This window comes from Bos taurus, chromosome 21 (genome assembly GCF_002263795.3).
Source record: "Bos taurus isolate L1 Dominette 01449 registration number 42190680 breed Hereford chromosome 21, ARS-UCD2.0, whole genome shotgun sequence".
NCBI classification, from domain to species: domain Eukaryota; kingdom Metazoa; phylum Chordata; class Mammalia; order Artiodactyla; family Bovidae; genus Bos; species Bos taurus.
Genome location: NC_037348.1, coordinates 26,361,162 through 26,374,405, shown reverse-complemented (window position 1 = coordinate 26,374,405; position 13,244 = coordinate 26,361,162). Strand labels below are relative to the sequence as shown.

At 46.9% G+C, this 13,244-nt stretch overlaps 1 protein-coding gene across 13 annotated transcripts in view; it reads right to left on the bottom strand.

The window, feature by feature from the left end:
* The window catches only part of ARNT2 (aryl hydrocarbon receptor nuclear translocator 2), a 204,009-nt gene that overhangs the window by 85,105 nt on the left and 105,660 nt on the right, over nucleotides 1-13,244 (bottom strand). For all 13 annotated transcript variants that reach the window (XM_059879103.1, XM_024981868.2, XM_024981869.2 and 10 more), the window contains 3 exon segments: nucleotides 6,100-6,202; nucleotides 3,406-3,471; nucleotides 2,798-2,883 (listed from right to left, as the gene is read on the bottom strand). In XM_059879103.1, the coding sequence (XP_059735086.1) occupies nucleotides 2,798-2,883; nucleotides 3,406-3,471; nucleotides 6,100-6,202 (255 nt within the window).

The window sequence follows — 13,244 nt, the reverse complement described above, 5'->3', positions numbered from 1 at the left end:
TGGTGGCTCAGTGGTAAAAAATCCATCTTCCAAGTAGGAGACTCGGGTTCAATCCCCACGTTGGAGCGATCCTGTGGAGAAGGAAATGGCAACCCACTCTAGTAGTCTTGCCTAGAGAATCCCATGGACAGGGGAGCCTAGCAGGCTACAGTCCATGGGGTCACAAAGAGTTGGACACAATGGCACCCCACTCCAGTACTCTTGCCTGGAAAATCCCATGGATGGAGGAGCCTAGTAGGCTGCAGTCCATGGGGTCGCTAAGAGTTGGACACGACTGAGCGACTTCACTTTCACTTTTCACTTTCATGCATTGGAGAAGGAAATGGCAACCCACGCCAGTGTCCTTGCCTGGAGAATCCCAGGGACGGGGGAGCCTGGTGGGCTGCCGTCTATGGGGTCGCACAGAGTCGGACACGACTGAAGTGACTTAGCAGTAGCAACAGGGACTAAAAAACAACAACAATAATAACCAAAAAATCCCACAAAAACTAAACAAATTATACTATCATGTTCAAACTTCAAAAATCCAAAAACAAAGAAAAATCTTGAAAGAAGCCAGAAAAAAAGTCCCACACTACATATAGAAAAATGAGGATAAGAATCATGTAGACTTCTCATCAGAAACCATGCAAACAAGAAAGTGAAGTGAATACTTAAAGTGTGGAAAGAAAATAACCACCAACCTAAAATTCTACATCCAGTGAAATTGTCCTCCAAGTGTGAAGGAGAAATAATAACTTTCTATGAAAAACAAAAATGGTGAGAATTTATCACCAGCAGAGCTGTCCTGTAAGGAATGTTAAAAACAAGGTCTTCATGAATAAGGAAATGATACAGATCAGAAACTCAGATCTCCACAAAGGAAGGAAGAGCATCAGAGAAGGAATATAATTAAGGTAAAATAAAATATTCATATACTATAAAATTTGCCATCTTAAAGAATACAATTCAGTGGTTTTTGGTAGATTTGCACAGTTGCACAGCTATTACTACTATCTAAATTTAGAACATTTTTGTCACCTCAGAAGGAAACACAACCCTGAATATTCATTGGAAGAACTGATGCTGAAGCTGAAGCTCCAATTCTTTGGCCACCTGACGAGAAGAGCCTACTCACTGGAAAAGATCCTGTGCTGGGAAAGAGTGAAGGCAAAAAGAGAAGGGGGCAGCAGAGGATGAGATGACTGGATGGCATCACTGACTCAATGGACATGAATTTGAGCAAACTCCGGGAGATAGTGGAGGACAGAGGGGCCTGGCATACTGCAATTCATGGGGTTACAGAGTAGGACACGACTTAGCAACTGAACAACAACACCACCACCAACCATTAGCCATCAGTCCCAATTTTCCTCTCCCCCCAGAACCTGGAAACCACAAATCTACTTTTTGTTTCAATGGATTTGCCTAGTCTGGATGTTTCACATACATGGAACTGTAATGTGGTCTTTTGTGTCTAACTTTCTTTTACTTAGCATGATGTTTTCAAGGTTCACCCATATTATAACATGAATCTTTCCTTTTTGCTTTTTTTCCCCCTCTCCAGCCCTGGCATCTGCCAGTCAATTTTAATTGCAGGATAATTCTTTACAGTGTTATGTAAGTTTCTTCTGTAAACAATGTGAATCAGCTATAAGTATACATATAACCCCTCCCTCATGAGCCTCCCTCCCACTCCCGCCATCACACCCTTCTAGGTCATCACAGAATATTGAATGGAGAGCTCTTTGTGCTATATAGCAGCTTTCCACTAGCAGCTATTTTACACATGGTATTGTATTAATGTATATATCAATGCTACTCTCTCAGTGTGTCCCACCCTTTCCTTCTCCTTCACTGCTTTTTATTGCTGAATTATTATTAGCTTAGCTTAGTGCATTGAAGCTATCATATGGGTATACCACTTTTTATTTATCCATAAATGTACACATGTAATTTGATTCCACATTTTGGCCACCATGAATAATGCTGCTATGAACATTCAGGTACAGTTTTCTTTGTGAACATATGCTTTCAGTTCTCTTGAGTATATACCTTGGAGTGAAACTGCTGAGTCATACGGCAACTCCAGGCTCAACATTTTGAGGAGCCTCCAGACTGTTTTCCAAAGCAGCTGCTTCATTTTACACCCCCACCAGCAAAGGATGAGGGTTCCAATTGCTCCAAACCCTTACCAACAGGCATTATTGTCTGTTTTAACCATACTAGTGAGTGTGAGAGGTATTTCATCATTGTGTTTTTTTTTTTTTTTTATTTTATTTTTAAACTTTACATAATTGTATTAGTTTTGCCAAACATCAAAATGAATCCACCACAGGTATACGTGTGTTCCCCATCCTGAACCCTCCTCCCTCCTCCCTCCCCATACCATCCCTCTGGGTCGTCCCAGTGCACTAGCCCCAAGCATCCAGTATCGTGCATCGAACCTGGACTGGCAACTCGTTTCTTACATGATATTTTACATGTTACAATGTCATTGTGTTTTGATTTGCATTTCTCTAGTGACTTGAAAACAATTATCATTTCAAATGTCTCTCTGACTTTCCAGAGTGCTCTCAGTGACAGATCACAGAAAGGATTTGTGAAGCGCCAATCACCTTTGCAGGACTGCTCTTTTACAAACCTTTGTTTCAAGTAGCAAGACTTTTTTCCATTACAAAGATCATCACATTCTAACTGCAAAGGAAAATAAGAGTATTTTCCAGTCTCTTTCTATAAGAATGCATGTCTAACAGGATAAATGGCGACATGAACCAGCATTCAGTACCCTAGGAATGAAGATGCAGGTTCTCCTTACCTGCTGGCGGCCAAGCCTTGATGTAGCCTGTACAGTGGACCACAGCATACTGGGCTTCTCCTTCCTTCACAGGGCCAAGGCCATTCCTAGAGAAAGAACATCATGAGCTGGCTTTCAGCACCTGGGGGTGAGGCAAGGATGCCCATGACTCCTTTAGTACCTAAGCTTCTGGGTTCACCTGTTGACCTTGTGTTTCTCAATCTTCACTTCCACCATCCCCCTTTCCCTCCTTCCTCATAGTATGCATATCCAAAATAAATCCACCCAAAACCTTTCTCAGCTGAGCCACAGTAACTCTGATGTGTGAGTCTCTTGGTGCTTTCTATGGCTAAGCCTGTCTTTAAGTTCAGCTATTCCTTAGCTTAGTGCATTGAAGCTATCCACTGACATAGCCCCCCAACATCCATCATGCTTACTGGGACTTTCCTGGTGATCCAGTGACTAGTACTCTGTGCTCCCAATTCAGGGGGCCCAGATTCGATCCTTGGTCAGGAAACTAGATCCCACATGCTGCAACTAAAGATCCCATGTGCCACATCTAAGATCCAGCACAGCTGAATAAATAAATATTTTTAAAAATAAAGATAAAAACTGAAAGGCCTACTGACCTGAACCTCTTCCTCATGGTGGTTAGTCTGTTTAGAGGAAGATGGTCCAAAGGAGCATTTCCACACCTAAGATGTGAGAAACACATTAGAACGAGTGAAGAGCCAGCCAAGCATATAAAGCCCACAGTGCTGCAGGCAAGTATATTTGTTGTTGTTCAATCACTCAGTCATGTCTGACTCTTTGCGACCCCCTTTGGACTGCAGCACACCAGGCCTCCTTGTCCTTCACTATCTCCTGAAGTTTGATCAAACTCACGTCCATTGAGTCAGTGATGTCATCCAACCACCTCATCCTCTGCCGCCCCCTTCTCCTCCTGCCCTCAGTCTTTCCCAGCACCAGGGTCTTTCCCAATGAGTTGTCTCTCTGCATCAGGTGGCCAAAGTACTAAAGCTTCAGCTTTAGCATCAGTCCTTCCAACGAATATTCAGGGTTGATTTCTGTTAGGACTCACTGGTTTGACCTCCTGGCAATCCAAGCAACTCTCAAGGCAAGTATATGGACCTTATCTAATGTGACCACACTTACTCAGGTGAGCCGTATAGCTAATTTCTTTCCAAAGTGCAGAAGCAGGGCTGCATGTCTATGAATTCCTATCATCACCGAAGGCAACGGAGGGGACCCATTCTTCAGTGCACAGGTAGACAGTCTCCGGTCCAGCCCAGAAGCCAGAGACCTATGGACAGACACTCGGAGGATCCTGGCCATGCTCCACCCTGCAGATCATTTCAGTGTAATGTGGGGGCTTTCAGGGAACAAGGGAAGGGTGGTGATGACAGCTACAGCGTCTCTTCAGGCCCGAGCAGAGGCATCAACTCAAAACAGATGTTGCCAGTTGACAAACAGAATCATTTTCTCAAGCTTCAGATTCACAGTGTAGAAAGTCCCTCCTCTCCTGCAGTGTTCTGGCACTAGGAATGAGCAGACCACTGTGAGCCTGCGGATGGCAATGGACAAACTGGAGACAGGAGGAGAATGAGTCTGGAATCAGATCTTTTTATGGGTCCTTCTCTGAGAGGGAGGCGGTGTGAGGTGTCCCTTTGCCCTTTCAAGCAGCATCTTTTCTGCCTCCCTTCTCCATAACTGTCTCTGCATCCCAGGCTCCAAGCATCCACAGCCTGCATTGTGGCCAACCTCTGACCTGTGTTCTCAGTTCGCACTTCCATTTCCCAACTTCACAGTAGATGATGTCCTCAATGCCTTGGTGTTCAGTGCAGCAAAAACAAGAGTCTAATTATACTCTGAGGCCTGGGGCAGCTGCCAGAATGGGCATGTTTTCACAGCAGGATCCATCCAAGAGGTAGCCGCCTAGGGATGCTGGCACAGCCCTCTGCCCTCTGGCAGGCTGTGCCCAGTGTCTTCCTGAAATTAAGCTGCTTTATTTGGAGGGGAAGGCCAGGCTCTCAGCAGATGGCAGTACTCTTGCTTCATAGGTAAATCCAGGTAGTGTGGGTGTGGCACTGGGAAAAGCAACCCAGAGGTTACCAGGGCAGGGAGGGGACCACCTGGTTCTGGTCGATAGGTCAGTGATAATGGTATTGGAGGGCTTCCCAGGTGGCACAGTGGTAAAGAATCTGCCTGCCAACACAGGAGACCTGGGTTCGATCCCTGGGTCGGGAAGATCTCATGGAGGAAGAAATGGCAACCCACTCCAGTATTCCTGCCTGGAAAATTCAGGCTCTAGTCCATGGGGTCGTAAAGAGTTGGAGACGACTAAGGAACTAAGCACAGCACAGTAATGGTATTAGACTTCCCTGGTGGTCCAGTGGCTAAGACTCTGTGCTCCCAATGCAGGGGGCCTGGGGTCAATCCCTAGTCAGGGAACTAAATCCCACATGCCTCAATTAATAGTTTGCATGCTGCAACTAAAGATTCCGCATGCTACAATGAAGATCAAATATCCTGCTATAACTAAGACCCAGCACAGACAAATAAATTAATTAAATAAATAGGGGCATTGGAGGCTACTTAGGAATGGAATACTTGATGCTTCCAATAAATTATGCACAAGGCAACTTCTTAGATGGCACAATGAAGAATTCACCTTGCTGTGCTACACTGAATGTCCATCTAGCTAGGATGGGCATTTACTTTACTGGCCAAAGCACTGAGGAAAGCCCTTCCTGTGCTGGACTGCATTAACTGATGCATTTTGTCCCTGGGTGGACACTAATGCATGTGAGTCTGAGCCACTCAGCTTGTCCCTGCCGGCTGAACAGAGGGAAGATGGTCTGTGCAGTTGTTAGGTTGCTCAGTTGTGTCCGATTCTTTGTAACCCCATGGACTGCAGCACGCCAGGCTTCCCTGTCCTTCACCATCTCTCGGAGTTTGCTCAAACTCACGTCCAAGGGGTCGGTGATGCCATCCAACTATCTCATCCTTTGTTGCCCCCTTCTCCTCCTGCCCTCAGTCTTTCCCAGGATCAGGGTCTTCTCCAATCTCTCTGATGTCAACCCTCAACTCTGTATCTTCAGCCCCAAGCTCTCCCATGAATTCCAGAATTCTATGTCCAACTGCCGACTCCTCTTCTCCCTTTACAGGTGAGACAGACCAAGAAGGAGGTAACACAGGGCTGTAGTCAGGAGGTGACGTCACCAGGGTGAAGGTGTGATCTGAGAGCCCCTCAGGATGCTCAGCAGCAGGGGGGAAGGGAGTAGCCCCACCAGAGCCCCAGCCAACTGCTTCCCCAAACAGACCTCATCCTGCAGATGAAGGACCTCCGGGAACCCATGCACATTCTCATGGATGACTGCTGCCCTTCTTTCTTGACTGTCCCGGTCTTCAGGTCCAAGATCCGGCCTGAGACAGAGACAGAGAGAGAGAAAAGACATTTGCATGAACTTCTGTCTTTGATTGTGGGGTGCAGGTGAGGGGAGAGTTCTCCAAGTGAAAACACATGGGGCCATGCAAACTGTTTCTTGGAATTCCCAACATTCTTAAAGCAATGAAATCCACACAGTCCTAACGCTTTGTTTCTCAAAGAGTGGTCCACACCGGCCGTCTCTGCTTTGTCCAATTCCATCACAAGTCCCCCCAGGTCGGCTTTGTCTTCCACGGCTTCATGGAAACGGCATTCACCAAGCTCACTAACGACATTCTTATTGCTAAATCCAAAACATGCTTTCCCTTTGACTTATCTGACTGCTTTTGCTGAGGCACAATGATTCTTGAAAATCCTCCCTCCCCTTAGCTTCTGACAAGCACTCTCCACTCACCTCCCCCAGAGGCTCCTCCCTCTCCCAGAGGCTCCAACCTCAGCCATGGTTCTATGGCTTGTTCTATGTATCTATCCCTTATGTCAGGAGTCCCCAACCTCTGGGCCATGGACTGGTCCCTCCAGTCAGATCAGCTGCAGCATCAGATCAGAAATAAAGTGCACAAGAAATGTAATGTATTTAAATCATCCCAAAACCATCCTTCCACCCCCGGTCTGCGGAAAAACTGTCTTCCATGAAATTGGTCCCTGTTGCCAAAAAGTTTGGAGACCACTGTCCTGTGTGATTTTAGCCACTCCAAGGTTTTGAGGATCCCCTCTACCCTATTGAACCTACATCTACACCTGAAGCACCAAGATCTAAACCACCAGTGGATGACTGCACACCTCAAAGGCAGCATCAACCCCACCCAGACACCAGCTAAAGCATCTCCAGCCAACAACAATCGAAGTCAGAATTCTAAATGTCATTTCACCTTCCTCTCCGTCACCTCCTGCACACTCAGCCTCGCCATCTTGCCTGGCTCATCATTTATTCCTCAAGGGAGACTCACTTCCAGCCCTCAGCATCCTTTCTCCTTGATCCACCTTTCACATGGCTGATGGCTGTCTAGACAATACATATCTGACTGTGCACCTCTTGGCTTAAAACTGCATTGCTAGATCTAAGTCCCTGTTGATTATTTATTTTATATGGTGTGTGTGTGTATTAGCCACTCAGTCATGTCCAACTCTTTGAGACCCCATGAACTGTAGCCCACAAGGCTCCTCTGTCCATGGGATTCTCCAGGCAAGAATACTGGGGTGAGCTGTCACTCCCTTCTCCAGAGGATCTTCCCAATCCAGGGATCGAACCCGGGTCTCTTGCATTGCAGGCAATTCTTTACCATCTGAGCCATCAGAGAAGCTCCATGTAGTAGTGTGTATATCCAGACCTCTTCATGTATCCCTACTGTAAAGCACAGGGAGCTCTACTCAATACTCTGTAATAACGTATATGAGAAAAGAATCTGAAAAAGAATAGATATATGTATTTGTTGTTTGGTTGCTCACTCATAACCGACTCTGCAACTCCATGGACTGTAGCCCGCCAGGCTCTTCTGTCCATGGAATTTTCCAGGCAAGAATACTGGAGTGGGTAGCCATTTCCTACTCTACAGGGTCTTCCCGACCCAGGAATAGAACCTGTATTTGCTATGTCTCTTACATTGACAGGTGATTCTTTACTGTTGAACCACCAGAGAAGCCCAGATACATATGGAACTAAATCACGTTGCTGTACATCTGAAACTAATACAGCATTGTAAACAACTGTACTCCAATACAAAAGAAAAAATTTTAAAACTGCATTGCTTACAGGAGCTCACAGGACCTTAGAGAGTCTTTGGTCCCTGTCTGCCACTCAACCTCATTTCCCCTACACTTCCAAGTATCCTGTCCAAGAGAAACATACTAAGAGCCACCTATGTAATTTTAAATGTTCTAGCAGAAGCAGTTTTTAAAAAGTTAAAAGAAACAGGTAAAATTACTTCTAAAAATATACCCCAAATATTATCCTTCAACATGTAATTCATGCAAAAATTATTAATAGGCTATGTCGCTTTTTCTCATACTATATCTTTGAAACTGGTGTGCATTTTACAAGAGCAGCACATTTCAATTCCGACTAGCCCCGTTTTGGGTGCTCAGTAACCAGATGTGGTTAGACTTCCACGCGGTACAGGGAGCAGCTCTGTGGACCATAGCCTCATCAGAGCCCTCAGCAGGCAGGTGTTTCTGCAAGTGCCCTGTGCCCTCTCACATTTGCAGGTGTGGTCCCTCCTGCCAGAAATTCTCTCCCTGTTCCACACAAGCTGTCGTCCTGGTGAACTCATCCTTCAGGACTACCTCATACAGCACAGCTTCTGGGAAATCTTTTCTAGGTTCTTCATGCAGAGCTTCATATCTGTTTCTTCCTTCTTCCCTTCTTTCCTCCCTCCCTTTCTTTCTTACTTCCTCCCAAGGAGTTGGACATGGCTGAAGTGACCCAGTACACACGCACGTACATTTACACTGTTATTACATATAGCCGTTACAAGTAATCAAGAAATGAATTAAAGTGTATAGGAGGGGGACTTCTCTGGCGGTCCAGTGGGTAAGACTCTAAGCTTCCACTGCATGGCACAAAGGTTTGATCTCTGATTGGGGAGCTAAGACCCCATGTGATGTGAGGCACAGCCAAGGATATGTACAAATGCTATACGATTTTATGTAAGAGATAGTACCCCATTTCACAGAAGAGATTTGAGCCTCTGTGGATTTTGCTTTCTGTGTCAGGTCCTGCATGGGCTCTGAGGCAGGACTATATATGCTAGTTGGACTGAGTCATTTTTATCCATCCATGAAAGGACTGTTTAACACAATTGGCATCAAGTAACATGCTAGTATGGGGGCTTCAAAGACAGTTCAGTGGTAAAGAATCCACCTGCCAATGCAGGAACTGCAGGAGACAAGGGTTCAAGCCCTGGGTCGGGAAGAACCCCTAGAGGAGGAAATGGCTATCCACTCCAGTACTCTTGCCTAGAGAATCCCATGAACAGAGGAGCCTGGTGGGCTACAGTCCATGGGGTCACAAAGAGTCATACACGACCAAGCAACTAACACTTTTTTCTTTCATTGAATCTACCATGATAACCCTTCTGCTCCAAGTTTTTTGGTCCTTTGGCCATGAAACATGTGGAATCCCAGCTCCCCAACCAGGGATTGAACCCATACCACCCCACACCACCCCCTACCTCTGCTGCTGCTGCTGCTGCTGCTAAGTCTCTTCAGTCGTGTCCGACTCTGTGCAACCCCATAGACGGCAGCCCACCAGGCTCCCCGGTCCCTGGGATTCTCCAGGCAAGAGTACTGGAGTGGGTTGCCATTTCCTTCTCCAATGCATGAAAGTGAAAAGTGAAAGTAAAGTCGCTCAGTCGTGTCAGACTCTTCGGGACCCCATGGACTGCAGCCTACCAGGCTCCTCTGGAAGTCAAACTCCCAGCCATTAGACCTCCAGGGAAGTCCCTGAATGGGTTTCTATCACTTGAAATCAAAAGGTCCTTGAAGAAGGCACCCCCCAGCCAAAATGGCCCGCACTGCCCCAAGCAGAGAAGAGGCAGCAGGGGCTTTGAATGGCAGGATCAGCTCTCTTTCCCCATTACCTTCTGCTCAGCAGCTGGGACCCTGCAGCCTTCAAACCCCATGTGGACCAGGGCTCTGTAGGGTGTGGGGCACTCAGCTCTCTAAACACCAGCAATTACACCATGCCCACTACAGAGCCACACATCTTTAAGCAGGACATGTACCCCAGAATTCAAGCCCATCAGGGGCCCAGCTCTCAGTCTGCTGGTCAGGGGTGGGAGAGACTCTGGCACTTCCCATGCAGTGGAGACCCTTGGTGTCTGTCAGTGATTCAGCGCTGTCTGCATCCCAGCTTTGACACCCGTCTATCAGATGTCTTCTTTTCACAGCTGTTTTAGTGGAAATTGTCACTGGCCTTGTCATCTACCAAATGGCAAATGGCTTCAGCTGAGAAGAAGGCCAGCTTGAAAGTCTGTAAAATTCCAAAGTGTGCTCTGAAAATAAATCACAGCTGCAAAGCATATGAGCCCTGGAACACGAGGAAATGAGAAAACACACTTCCATGGTCTGCTGTTGTGACCCTGAGGGATGACTCCTTCGGAGTTTATTTCTCTGTGCGCTTCTACAATTTCCTCTGGCACAATGAGCCCCTTTCCAGGCTCCTTAGGAATGGAAAGCATGCCTAATTTCTGTAGTAGGTGTGTTCCTGAAGGGCTTATGGAAACTGGATTTTTGACAGATTTAATAGCAGGGAAGATATATGGAGGTATGAGACCATCCCCTGGCCCTGGGCAGTGAGTCCCAGCATGATGGACTGAGAATCACTCCCTATACCATGGACACCTGGGAACTGGGTTTACTTATGATAGGGTTCCCCAGAATATGGAGACATAGCTATTATTTATACTGCTCTTCCCAGGTGGCACAAGTGGTAAAGAACCCAGCTGCCAAGGCAGGAGACACAAGAGACACAGGTTCGATCCCTGGTTTGGAAAGATCCCCTGGAGTAGGAAATGGTAACCCACTCCAGTATTTTTGCCTGGAGAATCCCATGGACAGAGAAGCCTGGTGGGCTACTGTCCATGAGATCACAAAGAGTCAGATATGACTGAGCACACACACACACACCACACACACACACACACACACACACACACTGCTTTTACTTCTTTCCTGACCCACAGAAACCTCGGGTCTGCCTTGAACCAGGGGTCTGGATTTCTAGGGCAGGTCCCCAGTGGGTCTCTAAGAAGCACCATCAACCAGGCCAATGCTGACACCTTCCAGAATCTCCTCCCACCCCCAACCTCATCCACTGGGTCAGGAGGACTCCCTCCTTGTCAATGCCATCACTGGCTGATCCCACCATTAATCCCATCCTGCTTTCCTGCAGCCAGTGCCTAAACTCCCGGCCACTCTGGTCACTTCTCCTCTCGGTCCTCATTCCCGCCATCCCAGGCCCCTGGTCCTCTCCTCCCTAATCTCCTCCAGGGTGCCCTCTGGAATGTCCACTCTGAAATAAACAAATGTTGACATCCTCAACTCTTTTCAGAAAGCCTGACCTTCTCCTTCCTCGGTGGCATCACTTCTCAGAAGAAACCTGTTCACCCATATCCTATGTGTTATGGGCTCAGAGGCAGGTCTGCCATCTTCCTGGGCATCCAGAGCCCTTCCAAGTCAGCACTCCTCTCACATAACCCTGGCTCCTCCCAGACGCACCACGTCAGCCTCATCCACCCACAAGCCCTCGTGGTCTCTGTGGTCTTCCAACCTCAGGGTCACTTTCTTCTTTCATTTTAGACATCAGCACATCACTCATACTCTTTCTCTTTGCCCCCAAGACCTGCTACCACCATGGATGGGCTCGGCATCCATGTGAAGGATCCACCCAACCTCCCTGCCTCTGTCCTTGCCCTCCTCACCTCTGAGCCTGCTCCCCCTACTCCATGGCAGACACAGTACACCCACCACCGTTTTGTGGAACTCACAGGCATCCACAACTGCTCCCTCTGAGGCTTTACATTCAGATATCCCCTTCTGGACCACAACTTCCACATCCACTAGTCCCTTCACTCTGGCTCTCTGGCTTCATCGTTCTTTGAACACAGTCATTCCGGTGCCCAAAGCCTCCCACCCAATCAGCTTCCTTCTTCTAGGACAAAAGCCACAAGCTTTTCTCTGAGCTGGTCACCAGGGTAGAGGGCTCACATTACACAATGGCCCCTTTACCAAAGAAGCCCCAGAAATGTTCCACACAACAGGCAGCTGTGGAAGCAGGTATTTTGTCTGAATTCAATGTATGAAGGAGAACTGTTGGTGACATAGCCCAAATCTGGGAGAGATTTGATGACATAGCCCAAATCTGAAGTTGTTGTTTAGTCACTCAGTCATGTCCAATTCTTTGCGACTCCATGGACTGCAGCACACCAGGCTTCCCTGTCCCTCACCATCTCCTGGAGCTTGCTCAAACTCATGTCAATTGAGTCGGTGATACCATCCAACCATCTCGTCCTCTGTTGCCCTCTTCTCTTTCTGTCTTCAATCTTTCCCAGCATCAGGATCTTTTTCTATGAGTCAGCTCTTCACATCAGGTGGCTAAACTACTGGAGTTTCAGCTTTAGCATCAGTCCACCCAATGAGTGTTCAGGGTTGATTTCACTTAAGATTGACTGGTTTGATCTCCTTGCTGTCCAAGGGACTCTCAAGAGTCCAAAAGTCCACAGTTCAAAAGCATCAATTCTTCGGCACTCAGCCTTCTTTACAGCTCAGTAATTACAACCATGCATGACTACTGGAAAGACTATAGACCTGACTATATGAACCTTTGTCAGCAAAGTGATGTCTTTGCTTTTTAACACACTGTCTAGGTTTGCTACTTTAAAGTGAACAGGGCAGCAACAATAGGAGTCACAGCTCCTGTGTGTGCAAGTGTGGGAGAGGAGCAGGTCACCTCCTTTCTCTGTGTTTGGTCTCCTTCACTGGAAACAGGATCAGACCTGTCTGCTTTGACAGTTCTGTGGGGATTCAAAGACTTAAACAGAGGAGCTCAATAACCTCCTTTGAGAATTAGAATATAAGTGACTGGCAGGCTCCAGGCAGCCGCTTTGTGAGCTTTAAGATAACTGTGTTGAAATACAGAGCAAAGGTCTGAGAGGCTCTCTTAGAGTTGGCCCAGCCCCTGCCTCTTGGCTTCTCTAAGGAAGATTCTAGAATAATGCACACAACACTGTCTCAGGCTAAAAGGTTGAAGAACTCCTTATTTTTCCTTAAAATAAAATTTTTTAAATTATAAAACTAAAGTGTTAGTCACTCAGTTGTGTCCAATTCTTTGCGACCCCATGAACTGTAGCCTACCAGGCTCCTCTGTCCATGGAATTCTTCAGGCAAGAATACTGGAGTGGGTTGCCTTTTCCTTCTCCAGGGTATCTTCCTGATCCAGGGATTGAACCTGAGTCTCCTGCATTGCAGGCATATTCTGAGCCACCAGGAAAGCCTCTAAAACTAAAGTGATCTTTAAAAAAATTT